The 24,299-nt window shown below is 41.3% G+C and overlaps 1 protein-coding gene and 1 long non-coding RNA gene across 2 annotated transcripts in view; one reads left to right on the top strand and one right to left on the bottom strand.

Moving 5' to 3' along the window:
- LOC120515638 lies at positions 1-20,832 on the bottom strand. Its single transcript, XR_005630676.1, has 2 exons — positions 20,751-20,832; positions 1-233 (listed from the first exon to the last, which is right to left on the bottom strand). It is a non-coding gene; the product is annotated as an uncharacterized LOC120515638 (long non-coding RNA).
- The window catches only part of ube2ql1 (ubiquitin-conjugating enzyme E2Q family-like 1), a 47,474-nt gene continuing 42,579 nt past the window's right edge, over positions 19,405-24,299 (top strand). Inside the window, exon 1 of the mRNA XM_039736786.1 lies at positions 19,405-20,886. Coding sequence (XP_039592720.1) covers positions 20,110-20,886 — 777 coding nt within the window. The 5' untranslated portion in view covers positions 19,405-20,109. The remainder of the gene's footprint in view (positions 20,887-24,299) is intronic.

The raw sequence follows: 24,299 nt of genomic DNA, 5'->3' as shown, positions 1-24,299 counted from the left end.
AAGGTTTGGGGGGATCCGCCCCGTATATTGTCAGGTTCGCTGCAAGGCAAAATAACGATGGGTTAGGAACGAGAGTAATCTCTTCGAATCAAGTTAAATAACAGACTGCAGAGCAGAAGGATCATCGGATTTATATAGCGAAGAGGGAGGAAGAGACGGGTCGTCAAGGGGAAGTAACGTCATCCCGGGGCAGTCTTTATGCTCAAAACAGGAAGTGAAGTTCTCAAGTGTTCCTGCAAGGAATGAGAGAAGGTATTAGTGCACATAATCAGTCCCTTGCGGTGCTTCAACAATAACTACACCCTGCTGCTGACTCTCATGTGTGCGTGTGTGACAGTGTACACTACTTTAAAATGAAGCCTATTTTACAGATGCAGGAAACGTGGTCTTTACAACTTCCTACTTCCATTCATTAAAACCGTTCTCTCCCTCCCTGCCTCCCTTCATCTATCCCTCAGGACACAGTTACAGGATTTAAAAGCTACTTGATAACACACAGTGACATATTACTTTTTACCCCATCTGCAACTGTAATAAGTTAATTATGTGCATCAGCTAGCCCTAATTTGTGCCCCTGATAATAATATCATTTTAATTTTTTTTTATTTATTAACTGAATTTTGAATGCTCTTCTTTAAGTTGCCATCCCCAGTGTAACTAATCATTACTTGAAGAAAGATCTGAACGGCAGGTAATGACTTATAATTATAATGATTTATAAGTTATATATTCAGTTACTCTGCTAACCCAGCCACAGGGGATGCACAAACCAGCATGTTTCTTCGTGCCGGTCCAAAGCCTGGATAAATGGGGAGGGTTACGTCAGGAAGGGCATCCGGTGTAAAATTTTGCCAAATCAATATGCGGACAACACTACAAATTTCCATACCAGATCGGTCGAGCTCTGGGTTAACAATGACCGACACCAGTACTGGTAGCCAACAGGGTGCTGGCGGAAATTGGGCTACTGTTGGCTGAAGAAGATGCAGAGGACAGAAAGATATGGAAGAAGATGATCTGCTGTGGCAACCCCTAACTGGAACTGCCAAAAGAAGAAGAAGAAGAACATATTCAGTTGCTCTGCTCCCCAGCTCTGGAACTCACTACCATCTGAAATATTGAATCATTTTCACTTTTCAAATCTAAACTTAAAACTCATTTGTTTAAGACTGCTTTTTCTCTTTGATTACAATTGCTCTGTCTGATTTAAATTTTTGTATTTTAGTTTATAATGTGTGTTTTATCTATTGTTCGGTGTCCTTGAGTGTTTAGAAAGGCCAATCATCATCAGTCAGTCATTTTCCAACCTGCTATATCCTAACACAGGGTCACGGGAGTCTGCTGGAGCCAATCCCAGCCAACACAGGGCACAAGGCAGGAACAAACCCCGGGTGCCAACCCACCACACACACACCAAGGACAATTTAGGATTGCCAATGCACTTAACCTGCATGTCTTTGGACTGTGGGAAGAAACCGGAGCACCCGGAGAGAACATGCAAACTCCACACAAGGGAGGACCCGGGAAGCGAACCCAGGTCACCTTACTGTGAGGCAGCAGCGCTACCACTGCGCCACCGTACCGCCCATACATGAGATAACAAATCTGAAATAAACTGATTACACTATATAGCAATGCAGTGCCTTACATTTATTTAAAATAGCCAGTGCCATTGTCCTCCTGCATGCACATCGCAAGCTTGCAATACCAATTAATACTTAGATTTATGTGCTATTTCTGGACCTTGCGGCTTGTCACTTGCACACACAAGAAAAGGGAAAATATGTGCTATAGCTAAGCTACGAATGAACACAACGAAGTACAATATTTTTCTATAGCGCATGCCAAGTACTTTTATTGTTTAGAAGATGGGAGAAAGAACAACTGAGGTTGTCATGTTTGAGTGAGTAAAATTAAATTACGAGGTGCTGTTTGTGACATCATTCATTGTCAACTCTGCATACACTATACTGAAATGCTTACATTGCATATTGCAACATTTACACTATATACTGAACCACATACATGGCATGCTGAAATACATACACTATATACTGAAACAGATACATTATACACTGAAACACATACATGGTGTACTAAAACACATCCACTATATACTGAAATGCTCTCATATTTACTGAAAGACACCTACGAATAAATAAAATGTATTATTATAACAGTGTTTCACAATAATGGACAGTTTTGCATTGAATTAATTCTGCAGAATTCAGTGGTGTTATATTTGCGATTCAGCTGTTATCAGCAACATTAGCTGGATATCGTGACAGGTATAATGTTAATTACGATAACTAAATGAAATTAACGTACCTCAGTGCTCTCATTTACACCAGTGCATTATCGTGATTACCTGACGTGCTTGTAAACCGGGATCTCTGATTCGCCACTTGCTTGTTTTCTGTGTTCCAATCAGAATATTTTTTTGTAGCAAAGAAGCTTATGGGAAATGTTTTAGAGTAAAAGTATACTTTTTGCTTAGGGAATGTCAGTCACTGTCCAACCCGCTATATCCTAACACAAGGCCACGGGGATTCTGCTGGAGCCAATCCCAGCCAACACAGGGCACGAACAAATCCCGGGCAGGGCACCAGCCCACCGCAGGGCACACACACACAGGACAATTTAGGATCGCCAATGCACCTAACCTACATGTCTTTGGACTGTGGGAGGAAACCCACGCAGACACGGGGAGAACATGCAAACTCCACGCAGGGAGGACCTGAGAAACGAACCCAGATCTCCTAACTGCGAGGCAGCAGCGCTACCCACTGCACCACCATGCCGCCCGCTTAGGGAATGTAGTGAATTATAAGTGAAAGTTGTCAGAAATATAAAAACTCAGGTAACGTACAGATACTCCCAAAAAGTACTGTAATGAAGTATTATTATTTCAGTACATTACAACACTGCTCATGTCAGATTATTAAATATTATTTATTTTTCAATCCATTCGTTTTATGTGGATTTAAAATGTGTTATTACCTGCTGCTTACTAGCCTTTGGAAATGTCTGGCTCATCTACATTTCTTGGTTTGAAAGTCTGGCCCAACTGAAAACTCCTGGCCTACGTGAAGTCAGATGAGCCACTGCTGGACAGACCAGGTAGGATTCTGGCCTGCATCTCAGCTTGTTTTTGGAGGCCTCACGCATTTTGCCTTTCATAACACTCCTCTCCTTTTTATCACTGTCATACCTACAGAGCCCAGGAGCCTTATTTTGTACTGGAAGAAAATTTTGTGAGTCTTGTGACAGGGGCTTGGCGTCCTTACCCAGCCGGGACGCCCCTGCACACTATATTCAGGGGGAGCAGCCGTGGACATTGCAATACCTCCCCCTGAACGCTAGTTGGCCATCTCCCTGGGGTGGAACAGTGCCTCGGGTTCATCCTGGGAATTGGAGTTGGGTGCAGCCCTGTTGGGTCCCACAAGTTCTGCCAGGGGGCGCTGTATTTGGGACTCCTGAACCCGTGTGGGCAACCAATTCGTCCCACCCGGAAGTGTAGCTGGAAATCAGGGATCAAGCACCTGGAGCACTTCCAGGTGAACTATAAAGGGAGCCAGTGACCACCACTCAGTGGCCAGAGTCGGGTGAGAGGAGGACGAAGCTTGGTGAGGAGTGGTGGAGAAGTAAGACGGGATTTGTGTTTATTGTGTGCTTGGGACTGTGTTGTGTCTGTGGGTACGGGGAACGGCGTAGCCCACAGACAAAGAAAATAAAAGTTTATTTTATTTTATACGTGCCTCCCGTGTCTAATCTGTGTTGGGTCAGGCGCTATACGGCGTCATTCTTACAGTCCAATTCAGCTAGTAAACAGGTTAGCGGCACAGCAGACAATGAGGACAAAAGAAATGGGAGATTATTGATTAAAATGGTAAAGAAACTCAAGATCGTTGGATTGGAAGAAAAGTCAACAGCAACTGAAGAAAGTGGATTAAAAGAAACATAAAATCAAGAGCTGGCTTATCGGCCCCAGTCCTCATTATACTGGTAGATGATGCATGCCACACATGCTTAAAAAAAAACAAAGAGGTCTATAAAGCAAATTAGAAAAGTAGAAAATGGAAGCTTAATTGCGACACTTGGTGCAGGGAGCAATTAGCCAACAAAAAGCAATCAAAGCTTTGATCGAGGAAAGCCTGAGTGCAAGAAGGACAGTAAAAGAAACTAATCAGATGCTTTTAGATTCTCAGAAATTCATTAGAGAGATTGGAGAAAAGACGCAAACTCACAAGCTCCTGCAGCTGCAGAGGCCCCTCTAACATAATGTTAATCCCTCCCTGAAAACACACTTGAAAGGATGGCCGAAGGGGAAATCTAGGTGTGGCATAAAGGGTTTCGGATGTGTGGCGCATTTTTCTAATGTGGAAAAATTCAGAAAGCATCTTATAAGTTGGAACTCAACGATGGATGAGATGTATAGTAAATGTTATGGGTTTGGTATTGTTGACTTATTATCTTGTATTACTATATTACGTTAATCATAGTTCTCTGTTTTATGTACCTTATCCTCTTTATGCTGAGGCCAAGGGAGGGGAGACCACCTGACACAGCGGCTGTGAATCCTGACATTGTCTGGCACTTCAGTTTGTCAGGTTTTGGCCAGCATTTCCCCCACAGTTGTGCTTTCTGTCTGTACTGTCTAAGTTTATGCCATTTATTTGTATTTCTGTTTCTTTTGTTTATTATATACTGTACATTTTTCTTGTGTTCAGTTGTAAGCGGTAATTCTGGTTTTTGAGTCGCGGACTCCTTTAAGAATCTAATGAAAGCTATGGACCACCTTCCCCAGAACTATTCACATAAACACAACTTTGCATGCAGAGACTATAATGTACTATGGCGGACGGCTAGGGATCCTGCCCAGCCAGGACGCCTGGGAGGACCGGGAGAGGTTCCAGCCAAAATTACACTAATGGATTATTTTTATCTCAACCACACCATTCCAGGTCGATGGATAGGTCATGATGGACCATTGCCATGGCCTCCACACTCCCCTGATTTTGACCCCCTGTGATTTCTGGTTATGTGGTAAGGTAAAGCAGTGTGTGTTGTGAACGCTGGCCCGGGCACAGACAGACGGACAACATATTTCACCCAAAACACTCTTTATTTACACTAATTATGTACAATATTTAACGTGCACCACAAACCCCAGTGCCTTCAGCACCAATTCCCCCAAGTCCAGGCCACACAGTCCTGTGCCTTTTCTCCTGGCCGCCTCCAGTCCTTCCTCTCGCTCCGTCCTCTTCCACCCGACTTCCGCTGCTGCGCCGGGCCGCTCACAGACATTTTTGTTATTAACACAGGTCCCCGCCTTGCACCAGATGGAGCATCCTGCCGACTACGCCACTGTGAACGATAGGGGGCACTCTCGCTCCCTTGAACCCCTGTCCACGACTCCAGACACCAGGTAAAACTCCAAATGTTGACTTTATTTTTCTTCCACAGTGCACAAAGCACACTCTCCACCACAATACTCACATAAATCACAATAATAACAAATAACCAATCCTCCAGCTCCCAGACGCGTTGCCACCCTTCCACCCAGCTCAGCTCATTGTCTGGGAGTTCCCATAGTCCTTTTATACTCCCTGACCAGGAGGTGTTTCTGCCCAACAGTCCACAAGTCCTTATTCCTTCCGGGTCAGGGTAAATAGTCCTTTTCTTCAACCCGGAAGTCCGTCGCTCTTCCTATGACAAACCTCCGGGTCACAGGGCACGAAGAAGCCCTCGGTCCTCCCTGCAGCTCCCTCCTGTGGCCCCCACGGCATCCAGCAGGGCTTTGCATAAAAACTCCATTGTCCATGATGCCCTGCTGGTCTTCTGGGGACCTAAATGCTGCAAGGAGGGCTCCACCTGGCGGCTTGGGGGTATTGGCCGGGATAAATGGCCGGCCATCCTTCACATTGTATAGTGTGAAAGTTCATGATATCAGAGACCTGAAGGACAGAATAAGGACTGTGGTATCATCTATTCCCTGCGAAATGTGTGTCCAGGCTTTAAATGGTACTGTCGCTCGTTGGTTTTTGTGTGTTGAACACGATGGCAAACAGGTTGAGACATTCCTGTAAATCACCTTGTACATATGAAGTATGTTTTGTGAATAAATTGTTTCTGCCATTCAAATGTTAACATAATTTTGACTCACCCTGTACTTGCGAGAAAAATAATATGCGAGAAAAATAACAGCGAGAGACTTAATGCTCGAGAAAAATCACGTGAGAAAGTTCATGTGACAAAAATCAACAGTACTGGGCTGTATAGTGAATATAAATGTTCATTTTTATCTGACCTTCACAGACCCTCTGAAACCCATCCATGGACACCCTAGAGGTCCACGGACCTCAGGTTAAGAACCCCTGACCTAGTGTTTCTCAAAGGGGATCCCCTGTGGCTGCAGGTTTTTTGTTCCAACCAACTTCCATTTTTCATTGGACTCCTAGCCTAATTAAGTGAGTCATTATTTCCCAGTTTCTGTGTTTTGGGGTCAATGTAGAAATTACAAAAATAAGTTTAGTCATTTTTTTATTACAATAAAATGTACTAAGCAGTTATATGGGAAATATGTAGTAACCTGTTAATAGGATTTTCATCCTGATTTTCATTCCATTTTTCCAGGTGTTCTGTACAAAAAAAGAGAGTTAAGCATTTAAAGCTTTACAAAAAAATAGAAATACGTGTATTTCTAAATGTCTCTGTATTATAAAAGGAAATCCTGGGACGAGACTTTCTCAGAGATAATTTCAAGTCCCGCGAGACAAGACATTTTGCCAAGAGATTTTGACAAGTCCTGCCCTCCTCTCAAACATTTACAACCACGTCCACGGTCCACTCACTACTCATTCGTGTGAATGCTATTTGTCAGACACAGTTCTTGCACTCTCAGCTCCAAGAGGGGTCGGAAATAAAAGTCAAAGAGTAAAAGACAAAGCAGAACGTCGTAAAGAGGAGATACACATGCAGTTGAGGTTATAGATTATGAAAATACTAAATTTGAAAGTCTCAAAAACTGATAGTAAAGATCACATTAGCACTAACATACGGAAATTATTACTCGGTGAAATAACAGAACAGCAAAATGAGATCAAATATCTTGACATAGGTGATATGACAGAAGTATGTAGATATTGTTCGGCTTTAGTTTAAGTCGGAGACTTGTAGATCGTCTAATTTGTGTTGCCATCAGCGGAAAGTAGTGTTTCTTCCCAATGAAGAAGAGTATCCACGAGAATTAAAAGAGTTGTTTGGTGAAAGTGAAATTCACATACGCGAGTGGCAGGGAAACGCAGCGGCTGGCACGTAGTGCAGGCCCTGGGTAGGGGTTGGCAAGCAAAGCAAGCAGGGGGCAAAGCCCCCTAGTGATTTAAAATTTCAGTCAATAATTACCCCTAAATTCTTTACCTCTGTCTTGACTTTTAAGCCTACTGGATCAAGTTTATTTCTAACACCTCATCATATCCATTTTTGCCAATCACTAAGATTTCTGCTTTCTCCTTTTTTAGTTTGAAAGCAGCTGGTTGGAGTTTGAGGCCCTGACTTACAGTGGTGTGAAAAACTATTTGCCCCCTTCCTGATTTCTTATTCTTTTGCATGTTTGTCGCACAAAATGTTTCTGATCATCAAACACATTTAACCATTAGTCAAATATAACACAAATAAACACAAAATGCAGTTTTTAAATGATGGTTTTTATTATTTAGGGAGAAAAAATCCAAACCTACATGGCCCTGTGTGAAAAAGTAATTGCCCCCTTGTTCAAAAATAACCTAACTGTGGTGTATCACACCGGAGTTCAATTTCATAGCCACCCCAGGCCTGATTACTACCACACCTGTTTCAATCAAGAAATCACTTAAATAGGAGCTGCCTGACACAGAGAAGTGGACCAAAAGCACCTCAAAAGCTAGACATCATGCCAAGATCCAAAGAAATTCAGGAACAAATGAGAACAGAAGTAATTGAGATCTATCAGTCTGGTAAAGGTTATAAAGCCATTTCTAAAGCTTTGGGACTCCAGCGAACCACAGTGAGAGCCATTATCCACAAATGGCAAAAACATGAAACAGTGGTGAACCTTCCCAGGAGTGGCCAGCCGACCAAAATTACCCCAAGAGCGCAGAGACGACTCATCCGAGAGGTCACCAAAGACCCCAGGACAACTTCTAAAGAACTGCAGGCCTCACTTGCCTCAATTAAGGTCAGTGTTCACGACTCCACCATAAGAAAGAGACTGGGCAAAAACGGCCTGCATGGCAGATTTCCAAGACGCAAACCACTGTTAAGCAAAAAGAACATTAGGGATTGTCTCAATTTTGCTGAGAAACATCTCAATGATTGCCAAGACTTTTGGGAAAATACCTTGTGGACTGATGAGACAAAAGTTGAACTTTTTGGAAGGCAAATGTCCCGTTACATCTGGCGTAAAAGGAACACAGCATTTCAGAAAAAGAACATCATACCAACAGTAAAATATGGTGGTGGTGGTAGTGTGATGGTCTGGGGTTGTTTTGCTGCTTCAGGACCTGGAAGGCTTGTTGTGATAGATGGAACCATGAATTCTACTGTCTACCAAAAAATCCTGAAGGAGAATGTCCGGCCATCTGTTCGTCAACTCAAGCTGAAGCGATCTTGGGTGCTGCAACAGGACAATGACCCAAAACACACCAGCAAATCCACTTGTGAATGGCTGAAGAAAAACAAAATGAAGACTTTGGAGTGGCCTAGTCAAAGTCCTGACCTGAATCCAATTGAGATGCTATGGCATGACCTTAAAAGGCGGTTCATGCTAGAAAACCCTCAAATAAAGCTGAATTACAACAATTCTGCAAAGATGAGTGGGCCAAAATTCCTCCAGAGCGCTGGAAAAGACTCATTGCAAGTTATCGCAAACGCTTGATTGCAGTTATTGCTGCTAAGGGTGGCCCAACCAGTTATTAGATTCAGGGGGCAATTACTTTTTCACACAGGGTCATGTAGGTTTGGATTTTTTTTCTCCCTAAATAATAAAAACCATAATTTAAAAACTGCATTTTGTGTTTACTTGTGTTATATTTGACTAATGGTTAAATGTGTTTGATGATCAGAAACATTTTGTGTGACAAACATGCAAAAGAATAAGAAATCAGGAAGGGGGCAAATAGTTTTTCACACCACTGTAGTTGTTCTGTTGGCTCACTCGCTTCACATTTCATTTCTGTTTGGGTGCCATTGAAGGAAAGACATGAAGCAATTCAGAACAATGAAGAAAATCAGGGGAACAAATCTTTAAAAAAGCAGTTCAGTTAAAATGAATTCACAAGAAGTTAATTAGCAGCACAAACAGGGCACTCTATAAATAAAGGCTTAGAATAAAAACTTGCAGCCATGGTGGTCCTCCAGGACTGGAGTTGGTGACCTCTGCTCCAGATGACCTGTGTGGAAATGGAAGAAACCTCCAGAAGAACAACCACCACTAAAACACTCCACTAATCTGGGTTTGATGGCAGAAAGATACAACACATGACCACGCAAATGGAGTTTGCAACAAGGCACCTAAAGGACACTCAGACTATAAGAAAAACAAAATTTCCTGGTGTGATGAAAGTAAACTTAAAGTCATGTATGGAAGAAACCAAGACTTCCGGTTTGGACTAACTGACAGCTCTCTGTTGGTTGTGGAGTGAGTGAGTGAGTGAATGAGTGAGTGAATGTGCTCTTCTGTGGATGGACATCTGTCCAGGTATGGCTTTGGTTTTATCCCAAATACTGTGGTATAAAATCTAACCATCTGCCACCCTGAATTGGATAGGCTGGTTAGAAACAGGGTGGATGAAACATATACATTTCCTAATGGTATGATGATATGCCATTGTTGACTCTCAGATTTTGTTTTCAGCCAGAGACACAAATTTTACCAAAAAAATGCAAGAAGCCATCTTTCAAAATGATATTACCTCCTCAAGCCCAACTAACCTGATTTGCAGTATGCTTGAAGGAGACCAAAGCTTATCACAGCAGCACTGGGTGCAAGGCAGAAATCAGCCTTGTAGGGGATGCCAGACCATCTCAGGGCCCACTTACAAATGTACAACACCCATGGAGGGCCGGTCTGGAAATGGCCGAAAATTAAACATGCTTATCTTTGGGAATGTTGGAGGAAACCCAAGCAAATTTGAGGAGCGCTCAACACAGGGTGCAAGGCAGGAATTGGCCTTGTAGAGTATCGCAGTGCCCACTCACACATATTCTCACCTGTGAAGGGCCAAGCTGGAAATGGCAGTAAACTTAACATGTTAGTCTTTGGGAAAGTCGGAGGAAGCCCAAGCAAACTTGAGGAGCACTCAACACAAGGAACAAGGCAGGAATTGGCCTTGTAGAGGATGCCAGACCGTATCAGCAAGAGTGAAAGGGAAGGTCTACAGGACGGTAGTGAGACCAGCAATGTTTTATGGACTGGAGATGGTGGCACTGACCAAAAAACAGGAGACAAAGCTGGAGGTGACAGAGTTAAAGATGCTAAGATTTGCATTGAGTGTGACGAGGATGGACAGGATTAGAAATGAGGACATTAGAGGGTCAGCTCAAGTTGGATGGTTGGGAAAAAAAGTCAGAGAGGTGAGATTGTGTTGGTTTAGACATGTGCAGAGGAGAGATGCTGGGCATAATGAGAGAAGGGTGCTAAGGATAGAGCTGCCAGGCAAGAGGAGAAGAGGAAGGCCTAAGAGAAGGTTTATGGATGTGGTGAGAGAGGACATGCAGGTGGTGGGTGTGACAGAACAAGATGAAGTAGACAGGACGGTATGGAAGATGATCCGCTGTGGCGACCCCTAATGGGAGCAGCTGAAAGAAGAAGAAGAAAGGATGCCAGACCATCATAGGGCCCATTCACACATATACACACACTCATGGAGGGCCGGTCTGGAAAAAGCAGTAAACTTAACATGTTAGTCTCTGGGAATGCTGGCGGAAACCCAAGCAAACTTGAGGACAACGTGTCAACACCACAAAGACAACAGCTGAGAATATCAGTCAAACCCAGCGTGCCGACTCCATGGAGCAGCAGGTCTAACTGCTATGCTGCCATGCTGCTACCACCCCTTTAAAAATGGCTGCTAGAAAAATACAGTAGTTTAAATATAAAGATATTCACAAGAATAAACAGTAAATTGATTGTTTTATCTAACTACTATGTCTCGCATTTATATAAAAAAAGAGTCTCCATGAATCCCCCAGAATGCAAGAGCCTATTTACTACATTGGCTAAGCTTAGCACTGCTGATCATTGGGATGTATTTGAGTGCCTGGAAACAGCGCCCTCTTGTGGATTCATGTGTTATTGAGGAGCTGTCTACAGTGAAAATTTCATAACATTTTGTAAAATGGACAAATACTAATTAGTGCATTGTAGCATGACATTCTCCAGCCTACTTAATCCGGTTCACAGGTTCGCTAAAATGTAACTCATTTATGTCTTTCTTTAGCAGATTTCCACACAAGGCTGGATTTCTTTGAAATACTAAGAAAAAAAAATGACATGACAATGGCAACTCAGCTCTCAGTTGACCCGACGTAAGTGAGTGAGGCTGTGTGCGAGGGGATGACCTTCAATAAGCTGACACCAAATCCAGGGCTGAATCCTGTCGTGAGACGCATTGCTGCTACACTGAAAAAAGTATAACATTGATGTTGTTCATTCAACGTAAATTTTCTCTGTCAAGCAACTTAAGATTATTCATTGTTGTGTTGTAGCTTGAAATATTTGGTTTCAGATCTCAATCAAAGTAAAAAAAAATTGTTTGTTCCAAAGTAAGTTATGGTGGAGGGAATAAACATAAAAATGCTATTTCAGTTAACCTAATATTTTAGGTTGTTCGTGTGCTGTGTGGGAGAGGCCCTTTGTATATTCTTCTGGTCGAACTTTCCAGCGTGCTGGCTTTCCAACTGCCAAGAAAGAAGAACAAGTGGAGTGGACGTGGCTATACTGGTCTGGTCATTTTCAGCAGCAGACTTTTATAACGGAGGATTTCTGGTAAGTAACCCTGTTTGTCAACTGTTAATTTAACTCATAATAAAACATACTTTCAAGAAAGCTGTAGAAACATTTAATAATTTTTAGTTGTATATTTACAGTTTACACTGCAAAATGCTTGTGTATTTGCACTAGATTTTTAAATGGATGTAAAAAGTACAGCATTGGAATGTGTCATGTTCATAATATTTCTAATAGCATAAAAACAGGTTATGACCAATACAACATTTTAAATTGTAACAACTTAAAAAATAGATTTACTTCAGTATAAAACAAGTGAATGATTTGCCTCAAATTAAAAATTGTGGGTTCAATAAGATAAAAAGAATTATATTGGTTCAGATTGAAAATATTAAGTGTGAATCATTACCTTAATTATTTTAAGTTGAATGGATGTTATACTTTTTTCAGTGTAAGTTTAAGGAGGTTTGACAATGTTGTTACTCCTAAGTATACGTCTTCAACCCAGACAGGGCCACATCTTATCTATGTGTCTGCAAAGCTGTATTCATCATGTGAAAAGGTAACTACGTTCCACGAGATGTTTTTATCGTTTTTAACATGGGTGGACATATCAAGATATGATCTTCATTTGAACGGTGGAGCACTGGGTAGCGCTGCTGCCTCGCAGTTAGGAGACTCGGGTTCGCTTACCAGGTCCTGCCTGCATGGAGTTTGCATGTTCTCCCCGTGTCAACGTGGGTTTCATCCGGGTACTCCTGTTTCCTCCCACCGACCAAAGACATGCAGGTTAGGTGCATTGGCGATTCTAGATTGTCCCGTGTGTGTGTGTGTGTGTGTGTGTGCCCTGCAGTGGGCTGGCGCCCGTTTGTTTCCTGCCTTGCGCGCTGGGATTGGCTCCAGCGGACCCCCGTGACCCTGTAGTTAGGATATAGCGGGTTGGATAATGGATATTACGCTCTTAATAAAACACTCTGTAAGCTCATTGATGTAAGTGATGCTTGTGTATTCTGTAAAGGGGCTACAGAGTCTATTGAAGGTTTATTTTTTCATTGTATATTTATTAAAAAGAAATCGGTAGGCAAATACCCCTTGAAAGTTCAGACATACTTATATGTTTTAATAATTCCTCCTTTAACTCAGACGAACACTATATAATTAACTTAATTATTTTACTCGCTAAATGTTACAGTATATGCATCTCCGGAAGGATACCATCATTTATAGCTTTTGTACGCACAATGACTTACTGATTTATTCCACGATTTTAATGAGTTTGCGATCGCGGCAAAACAGACACTTAAATAAAGCTATAGTTTTGTTAAGGCTTTTAAATCCCATTTAATTTAAAGATTTTATTGCAGGCGCTCCGGTTTCCTCCCACAATCCAAATACATGCAGGTTGGGTGGATTGGCAATCCTAAATTGGCCCTAGTGTGTGCTTGGTGTGTGGGTGTGTTTGTATGTGTCCTGCGGTAGGTTGGCACCCTGCCCAGGATTGGTCCCTGCCTTGTGCCCTGTGTTGGCTGGGATTGGCTCCAGCAGACCCCCGTGACCCTGTATTCGGATTCAGCGGGTTAGAAAATGGATGGATTTTATTGCAATATTTATTTCCTTATGTTTCTTTATTCCGTGTTTTAGAATGTTACAATATCCATGTTTTACTTTTTTGAACTTAATAAACTTTATTTTTGGGAAAGGAAAAAAAAAACACAGAAGACATGTAAAAGCAAAATGAAAATCATAATAATGATGAGGAAGTCTGCCGGAAGTCGATGCTGTCTAATTTTTCCCGCTTACTCGGCGCCAAGGACGCTGTCTCGCAATGCGGCAAGCAACCAACTGATGCGTTTCTGCTTTGTTTCTTTTTATGTGTGCGTAAACACAACGTAAGTGCATCTCTTCAAGTTACTGGAAAATATCCTGTTCTAGGATGGTTCTGGGGTTATTTGTGCTGCATATGAATGACCCGTTACCTTGAGGTCTGCTTCTGTGTTAGACGGCGACAAACTTGCAACTGTTTAAGAGCAAATGGTAAATAGTATTTATGTATGCAGATATGATTTTTGTCAATGCTCTCATCATGATGATAATTGTTATAAAGACCATTTTTCCAATTCATTTAACAAAATCGAAAATAAAAGAGAGCACAGCAGTCGATGTTGAGTATTTCCCGCAATACGGCGAGCAAGAAACTAATGCGTTTCTAGTTTGTTTCTTTTGATGTGTGCGTAAAGTATGATACTTCAAGTTATCAGAGGGTACCATATTCTGGGATGGCATCGGTGGGACAATGTTTATTTTAAGGTTAATGGTGCTGTATGAAGACCTGTTACGCCGATTGTGTTGATGCTAAGACGGCGACAAGCTGGTAATTGTTTAAGAGCAAATAGTAAGTCTTATTTACGTACCGTATTAGCATTGTTAAAGTTATTGTCTCATTTGAACATCATGATGATGATGATGATGATGATGATTTAAACGGCTAGATCGTTAGAAAAAGGCGCGCAGCACCACCCTTCCTCTCTCGGAAGTCAATTCACTTTAATTTCTCCCGCTTCTGAGATGGCAGGGACGCTGTATCGCAACACAGCGATTAAGAATCCCATGTATTTCTAGTCTTGTTTCTTTTGAAGTGTGCTATAAAGTAAGTGATTTCACTTCAAGGTTTTTGAAGATATCGTGTTCTGGGATATAGAGTCGGTGTGAAAATATTTATTATAAGGTTAGTTGTGTTTTATGAAGACCCGTTATATTGAATGCTGCTGGTTTGTTGATGCTAAGACGGCGACACGTTAGTTACTGCATGTTTAAGGGCAAATAATGACTCTTATTTATGTGTGCAACGTATAACCTTTGTTAATGTAATTATCTCATTTGAACATGATGATGGTGAATGCTAAGAAGGCTAGATTTCCAGTTCAATTAAAGGTGCGCATGCATCACCCTTCCTCTATCGGAAGTCGATGCAGTCTAATATCTCCCGCTGAGGTCACAAGGCGATGTCTCAAAATACTGCGAGCAAGAAACTGATGCGTTTATAGTTTATTATCTGAAGTGTGCCTAAATATAACATAAGTTATTTCACTTCAAGTTATTAGAGGATACAATGATCTGGGATGGTATCATGGTTGCGATATAAATTGTATGAAGACCCGTTACGCCGAAGGCTGTTTGTATGTTGATGGTAAGACGGCGACACGCTGACTATAGTTTAAGAGCAACTAGTAAATGTTATTTATGTGTGCAACATATGACCTATGTGAATGATTTTATTTCATTCCAACGTGATCATGATGATTGTAAAATGTTCGTTTTCGATTCATTAAAGTGACGCGCAGTATCACTCTTCCTCTCCCGGAAGTTGATGCAGTCTAATTTCCCCCGCTTATGATGTCACAAGGACGCTGTCTCGCGACACAGCAAAAAAGAAATGAATGTGTTTCTCGTTTTGTTTCTTTTGAAGTGTGCGTAAATATAAAGTAAGTGATTCCACTTCAGGTTATTAGAGGACACCATATTCTGGGAAGATATCGGTGTTGACGCGTATATTTAAGGTTAATTGTGTTGTATTGTGTTGTATGGAGACCCGTTACGCTGAAGGCTGCTTGTGTGTTGATGCTAAGACTGTGCTAGTTCTTCCAAGTAATTGTACACACTATCGATCTATTGCTGTCATATGCTGCCAAAACACATTCATACTTGTGGTGACCAATCGGCATGTTGATTGTCTCCTAGTCAGTGGGTGACAGTTTCTAGTCAATTTCCCATACGTCACAGCAGAGGTTGTGAGACTTGATTAATGGAAGAAGAGTTGTGCTTGTTATTGACAAAAAGAGAGGATGGAGTGATTGAATGCGATAAAGTAAGGGTGAGTATAATATTCTTGAGAGTGGGGGATCTACCATGAACAGTTTCAACTGAAATATTTTTGCAGATCTATCTTGCATTTTTGATGATCTGTTTCATCATATTAGACCCTTTGTTCATCATCATTCTGGCAACCACATAACCAACCTCACCTGGATATTCACCACTTCAGATATAAGGCGCCACGTCCACATCACGCGTAGTTAGGCCGCACACAGGGTCAAGCAGCCTTACGACCAGGCAGACTTCCCACGTCTGCTGATGTTTCATTAATTTGTACTGGGGATCTGTTTGCCATGAGTAGCGACTATCTGAGGTTTACAAAGAGGATAATATACAAAATATACATGTTAGTGTAACCATTGCCAACGTAAATAGAAACAGTAAGCTGAACTTGAACAGAATGTTTCTTCGAACATCTCTACATCTAAAGATAGATAAGCTTGTGCTTCACCAGTGCTTTTCAATGGAAGATTTGGGAATTTTAAAACTGTGTACAGCCCTATCTGTTTGACATACTGTATCTCAACAAAAGTTGAACTGTCTCAACATATTTCCTTGAACAATAAGTGTGACACATTTTAACAACGGTGTTCTACAGGGGTGGCCGAGTTCTTTCATTTTGACAGACATATACACACACAGACATGGCTATCACAAAAGATGTTTTGTGATTTTTATTTGAATGCACCTAAAAATGAGAGTTATGTATGAACAGCCTTGCAGCACATAGATCTTCCAAAAATCAAAACAGTGCATGTGCATTGTGAACATACATGATGGTGCATGATATTCACATTAGTGTTCCTGATTTTCAAGTATTATATAGAGTATAGTACATAGTTTAAGCATAACCTGCCTTCCCTTACATTCTATACATTGGGGATGCTATAACCTAAATTTTAATTAGCCTTCTTGATCGCTTCTGTCCACTTTGTGGATGTAACGTATGATGATTCCACTATAATTCCCAGGCACTTCACATTAGATCTATTTTCAAATTTCAGACCTCCAGCTGTGTATTCAAACCTAAAATTTCTTCTCTCCACATGTAATTCTTTACATTTACTTATATTAAATTTCATTTGCCACAAATCTGGCCAAACCTGCAGGTGTCCAAGTCCCTCTAAAATGATTCAGGTGATTAGGATTTTTGTTGATAAAATTTGACAGGTAGTTGCTTTCCGTCAATCCATCCATGTACTAAGAACCACTTAAATGAGTTTTGAAGTGTGGGGAGATGGATCCTACCCTGGCAACACTGGACACAATGCATATAATTTGTAGCATAGCTACTGTAATTATGGATACCAGAATTTCTTATATTATTTTAAAAGTCTGCAATTTTTGGCAAATCACCTCCATTATCTAATTCACACCAACTGTATTTTCTTATGGCCATTTTCTATACTGTAGTCTTTCCAACTTCATACACACACAGAAAAGCTGTTTTTAAAGCAAAGGCAGTTTACATGACTTGACTGGAGTAACACAGTCAAACGAGGAGGCTGAATCAGCAGCCTGGTGGTTTACAGCACAGGACTTTATCCACTACGCCACACAGCCTTCCTTGTGTTTTAATGCAAAGTGCTTTAGCCTTTTCAGTTGTGTCCTTGTATGCTGTCTTAGTTTAGTATCCTATCTAAATGATCTGTCCATGTAAGGTGTTATATAAAAACAAAGGGTGAAAGATTCTGAACAAAATGAAGAGCACAATAATTCTTCAATGCTTTCATAGTTTTCATATGCTAAATCAATAAACTATCCATGTAAGGTGCAATAAATAATAAGGATTGAATTACTCAACAAAATGAAGACTACAAAAGGTCAATTCATGATAATGTTTTAGTCGTTTTTAGTTGTATCCATGTGTGCTATCTCAGTTTTTCATCTTTCTAAATGATCTGTTCTCGTAAGGTCATGTCATTTTCTAACCCACCTAATCCAGATCAGGGTTTTGGGGGGCCCTGGAACCTATCCAAATTAACACAGCACAAGACAGGAACAAATGCTGAACAAGGGCACCAGTCAGTCTACGGGGCAAAAACACACCAGAGCCAATTTAGCATTGTCAGTCCAGCTAACCTCCATGCACAGTGGTAGGAAACCCATGCAGACGCAAGAGAACATGCAAATTCCACATAGGGAGGGCCCAGGAGGCGAACCCTGGTCTTCTTACTATACCAGACGGTAGCACTCGGCCATGTCCATGTAAAGTGTTATATAAAAATAAAGATTAAATGCCTCTGAGCCCAATGAAGAACCCAGTAAGTCAGTTTGATTATTTTATGCTGTCTTAGTTTTCATGTGGGGCGGCAGGGTGACGCAGTGGGTAGTTCTGTCAAGTCTCGCTTTCCGGGTCCTCCCCGTGTCTGTGTGAGTTTCCTCCGGGTACTCCGGTTTCCTCCCACAGTTCAAAGACATGCTGGTTAGGTGCATTGGCGATCTTAAATTGTCCCTAGTGTGTGCTTGATGTGTGGGGGTGTGTGTGTGCCCGTGCCTGCCCTGCGGTGGGCTTTGGGGTTTGTTTCCTGCCTTGCACCCTGTGTTGGCTGGGATTGGCTCCAGCACACCCCCGTGACCCTGCAGTTAGGATATAGCGGGTTGGATAATGGATGGATGGACGGATAGTTTTCATGTGCCATCTAAATTAAATGTCCGTGTAAGGCGCTACAACATGAACAGACAAGGTCTACTCGTAATGATGTTTTAGTCTTTTTAGGGTGTGTTCATAAAAGCTGTCTCAGTGTTTGTATGCAGATTCAAGAAGCTAATAATGTAAAATATTATTATAAATATATACAAAATGAACATTGAGTGACTAACAGCAAAATAAAGAATAGAATAAAGGTCAACTCGTAAATATGTGTTAGTCTTTCTTTGTTTTACCCGTGTAAGCTGTCTCTGTGTTTGTATGCTTTCTTAACGCACTGTCCATATAAAGTGCCATATAAAATACAGAATGAATGACTCACAACAAAGTGAAGAATAGAAAAGGTCTGTTTTTATTGTGCCCGTGGTATTTTTTCCATGTCTCCATGCGCTCAGATCTCAATGATCTGTGCATTATGTAAGGTTATATATCAATTAAAGATTGAGTGATTCTCAAAAAATGAATACAGTAGGCCAGTCTGTAACCTTAACTTATCTTCATCACGTTACTCACAACACCAGAACGACGGAACGGAGCAATCGGTGTTTCCTAAAATTCAAATCGCTTTCCAACAGTCATATTTCTCAAAGGTCATGTTTAGTGGCCGCCGCGTTCTTCTGAAATGGAACCCAGTAAACTCGCTATTCTTGATCACTGTCCAGCAATTGAAACATAAGCTATGCCCACTGAAATAAACGCGCTTTCCTCCTGAACTAGCTGGACAGCGACAGCCGCGTGCAAAGCGTGATTTTTTTCAATTGGTTTATTTAATTTTTTTTCTGGCAAATGTAATTGCGTGTGTAGTGCCTCGAGGACTGCCTGGGGAGGGAGTGTGCGCGTGCGTGCGTGCGTGTGTGTGGGTGTGTGTGGCTCCTAGGCTGTGACTTTAATAGCCGCAGATACATCTTGCCTCTGCAGAGACTACCCGTTGGTTGCGGCGAGTGATCGCCCTGCTTATTCATTCCGTCCAGGTAGCGCAGCAGTGGCCGCTGACGCGCTACGTATCTGACGCGACGCCGCCGCCGCCGCTGCCGCTCTCCAGTCGTGCAGCTCTCTCACTCCTCCAGTCTCGGGTGAGCCGCAGTTTCATTCAGTTCGAGCAAGCAGCGCCACTAGACCTTCTTGCAGCTGCGGTTTCATCCCTGCAATGTCATTCTGGATTAAAGAAAATCATTTTCAACTCGATTCACAATAAGGGATAAAATTTACTACGCTTGTTGTTTTTGTTTTTATAGAATTATTTTTATCTGGATGATGACGGCGAATGAATAAAGGCGCATACCTCTACTGTTGCCTAGCTGCAGATAATTTTCTATAAGAACTGAGGTGGTCGTTTTCCGTGGAGGAAAAAAAAAAGAGGGCAGGAAAGCACGGAATTGGACACGCGCATCTCCACCAGCTTTCTTCTGTTTGCTGATCGGCGAGGAACATGGTGCTCGGCGGCACACATCTGAGGATCTCCTCTCCTTAAAGGGAGGCTGAATGAAAATCCCCCTCGCGAGGTCGGCTCCACCGTCTGCGGTAGATCTGCACGCACAAGGGCGCCTGGCTCATTGACTCCTGTTTCCCGCCCGTCCGCCCGCCAACCTACAGGATTATTATGGCCACACTTTTGCGAAAAATAGGTCTCATTCGTCTTCACGACCGCGACACGGAGGATCCTAAGCACCATCAAGGCTCTTTCAAAGGCACCAAAAGCAACCAGAAAAACAGCAGCAAACACTGCAGCACGGGCAGCGACAGCAACATCCTTGCCCCCGCCGACATGAAAAGCAAGAAGACGGAGCAGCTGAATAAGGACAAGCCATCTGGCAAGGACAAGCAGCTGAGCAAAGACAGCAAGGAGAAGCAACAACAACAGCAGCAGCAACAACAACAGCAGCAGCAGCAGCAACAACAGCAGCAGCAGCAACAACAGCAACAACAGCAGCAGCAAGTCGGGGGCAGTAAGTCTCCCGGAGCCTCATTACAACCCCTCGTTCCGCATAGGCAGCACTGCACCCAGGTCCGGACGAGAAGGCTCATGAAGGAACTGCAGGAGATCAAGCGCCTGGCCGACAACTTTATTTCCGTGGAGCTGGCCGACGACAACCTTTTCGAGTGGAATGTCAAGTTGCACCAGGTGGATAAGGACTCTGCTCTGTGGCAGGACATGAAGGAGACCAACACCGAGTATATTCTGCTCAACATCACTTTCCCCGATAATTTTCCCTTCTCCCCGCCCTTTATGCGGGTGCTTACCCCGCGGCTGGAGAACGGCTATGTCCTGGATGGAGGAGCGATCTGCATGGAGCTGCTGACCCCCCGTGGATGGTCGAGCGCCTACACGGTGGAGGCGGTCATGAGGCAGTTCGCGGCCAGTCTGGTTAAAGGACAGGTAAGAAGACACCCTCGCCATCAGCCGTACGCGCACACGCTCATCTTCCCCCCTACCCCTCTTCATGTAGCACGGTACTCTCTCTCTCTCTCTCTCTCTCTCTATATATATATATATATATATATATATATATATATATATATATATATAGTTTTAATTTATTTTTATGCCCTCAGGGCACAATGCCAAACTCGCACTGACTTGAAAACGGGCGTGTTGACGAACGGTTTGCAAACGCCTACGGGTGAAGGCTGAGTTAGGGGGTTACTGAAAGAAGCATCTGCTTGTGCTATTAATCAGAATTAAACGACGGACCCTTCTACCCGTGACCACCCCTAGCCCCCGTTGTCCGTGTATCTATCGTCAGATACCGTCTTTGCTGGAGAGTCGCCTTAATCTAATGATCTTGGTGCCTTTAGTTTGATAGCCAATAAAATGTCCACTGACAAGTTTCATTTGCTACTTTATCAAAAATGTAAAGTGTCTAGTAGATCCGCAATATGTGTATTTGTTATGAGACCGATTATCTAAATATGCACATTTGATACTTTATCAAATAATTATTATCTCTAGTATCTGGTAGATCCGCAGATTGTGTATTTGTTATGAGAGATGTATGGTGCATCAGTTTGTAGATTTGTCATGAGACACATTATCTGAACAAGCTAATTACATACTTTAACATATAATTATAGTAAGAATCTAGTACATCTGCGTTTTTTATATTCATTATGAGACTGATTATCTATACAAACCCATTGGATACTTTATCATATAATTATGATCATAATAAGCATCTAGTAAAACCGCACTTTGTATATTTTTTTATTAATGATTCATTGTGTATCCGTTTGTATATTTATTATGAGACAGATTATCTAAACAAGTTCATTTGATACTTCTTATTATACTCTTGCCTTTGTCCAAGATGACTTACAACATTTGGGATACAACTGGTTACATTTCTTTTGTTTTTCCAATTGGGGCACAGGCAAGTGAAGTGACTTGCTTGGGGTCGCACAGCATGAGGAGCAGCATTTGAACACACAAACTCTGGGTTGGGTTTGCAGTCTAAAGCCTTAACTACTACACCACATTTTATCAAATAATGTGCATCATAATAAGCATCTAGTAGATCTGTAGTTTGTTTGCTACGAGAGATGCATTGTGCATTACTTTGTATTTTTATTATGAGACAACATTTGAGATGTAATTCATTACGTTTCTTTTCGTTTCTAAGGAATGGAGCTCAGGCAGGTGCAGTGACAAGCTTGTGATCACACCGTGCTGGTAGCAGGATTTGAACCCACAGCCTTAGGGTTTGAGTTCCAAGCCTTAACCAGTGTGCCACACTTTATCAAACAGTGTCATCATAATAAGTATCTAGCAGATCTTTAGTTTGTATTTTTATTATAAGACAGATTATTTAAATGAGCTCATTTGATCTTTTATCATGTCATTCTCATCGTAATTATCTGGTGGATCCACAGTTTGTATATTTGTTGTGAGAGATGTATTATGTTTCAGTTCTTATGTTTATTATGAGGCTGATTATCTAAACAAGCTGATCTGATACTTTATCAAATACTTGGATTAAGCAGGCATAGAAAATGGTAAGGTTAGGGTATGGTATGGTACTATCGTCATAGGGGTTATTGAGCTGCAGTTTGTATATTTTATTATCTAAACGTGCCGATTTGAATTGCTATCATACTAATTATCTAGTAGACCCACAGTTTGAGCATTTGTTATGATACAGATTATCTAAACATGTTCATTTAATACTTTATTATATAATTGTCATCATAATAAGTATGTAGGTTTGCCAGTCAGACTGACACAGATTTCTAATGAGACATGCATTGGGCATCAGCTGGAATATTTTATATGAGAGATGCATTTGGCATCAGTTTTAATATTTATAATGAGACAGATTACCTAAGCTTGCTATTTGATTATTTTTATATACATATGATCATAATAAATATCTAGTTGGTACACAGTTTGTATATTTGCAATGAGAGAGTGAACATTTATTATGAAACCAATTATCTAAACATGCCTGATTTAATATGTTATCAAATAATTGGCATCATACTAATTATCTAGCACTCCCACAGTTTGAGTATTTGTTATGATACAGATTATCTAAACATGCTTATTTAATACTTTATTATATAATTGTCATCATAATAAGTATGTAGGTTTGCCGGTCAGACTGACACAGATTTCTAATGAGAGATACATTGGGCATCAGCTGGAATATTTTTTATGAGTGATGCATTTTGCATCAGTTTTAATATTTATGATGAGACAGATTATCTAAACATGCTCATTTGATTATTTGTATATACATATCGTCATAATAAACATTTAGTTGGTATACAGTTTGTATATTTGTAATGAGAGAGTGAACATATATTATGAAACTGATTATCTAAACATGCTTATTTGATATGTTATCAAATAACTGGCCTCATACTAATTGTCTAGCAGACCCACAGTTTGAGTATTTGTAATGATACAGATTATCTAAACATGCTCATTTAATACTTTATTCTATAACTGTCATTATAATAAGTATGTAGGTTTGCCGGTCAGACTAACACACAGTCTGAAGATTTTAAATGAGACATGCATAGTGGGCATCAGCTGGAATATTTTTTATGAGCGATGCATTGCGCATCTGTTTTAATATTTATAATGACGCTGATTATCTAAACCTGCTCATTTGAAACTTCATTATGTAATTAGGATCTAGTAGTTTATTTGTAATGAGAGATGCATCATCCGTCAGTTTGTATATTTGTTATAAGTTACAAATTATAATTAATCATATAATTGTAGTAAGAATCTACACTCTTAAAAATAAAGGCACCAACGTGGTTCCTTCAAAGCAATGTCATAGGGGAGCCATTTTTGGTTGCCAGAAGAACCGTCCTTATCAAGAGTTCCACAATAACCCAGGCTGAGTTCAGGATTATTTCTTCTTCTTCTTCTTCTTCTTCTTCTTCTTCTTCTTCTTCTTCTTCTTCTTCTTCTTCTTCTTCTTCTTCTTCTTCTTCTTCTTCTTCTTCTTCTTCTTCTTCTTCTTCTTCTTCTTCTTCTTCTTCTTCTTCTTCTTCTTCTTCTTCTTCTTCTTCTTCTTCTTCTTCTTCTTCTTCTTCTTCTTCTTCTTCTTCTTCTTCTTCTTCTTCTTCTGCTGTTAGGGGGCTAGGCAGTCTATCAGTCATTAAATATTTCTGTCCACACATTAGGAACCTTCCCAAGGCCAAAGAACCCTTCTCAGAACAAAGTGGCTCTTTGTCAAGCAAAGGCTCTGCAAGGAACCACACGAGTTGGTAGGACCGTTATTTTCAATAGTGCCGTAGATCCACAGTTTCTATATTTGTTATCAGGCAAATTATCTGAAC

The sequence above is a fragment of the Polypterus senegalus genome, chromosome 15 (genome assembly GCF_016835505.1).
Source record: "Polypterus senegalus isolate Bchr_013 chromosome 15, ASM1683550v1, whole genome shotgun sequence".
In the NCBI taxonomy this organism is placed as follows: Eukaryota; Metazoa; Chordata; class Cladistia; order Polypteriformes; family Polypteridae; genus Polypterus; species Polypterus senegalus.
This window is presented reverse-complemented; position numbering and strand designations above follow the sequence as displayed.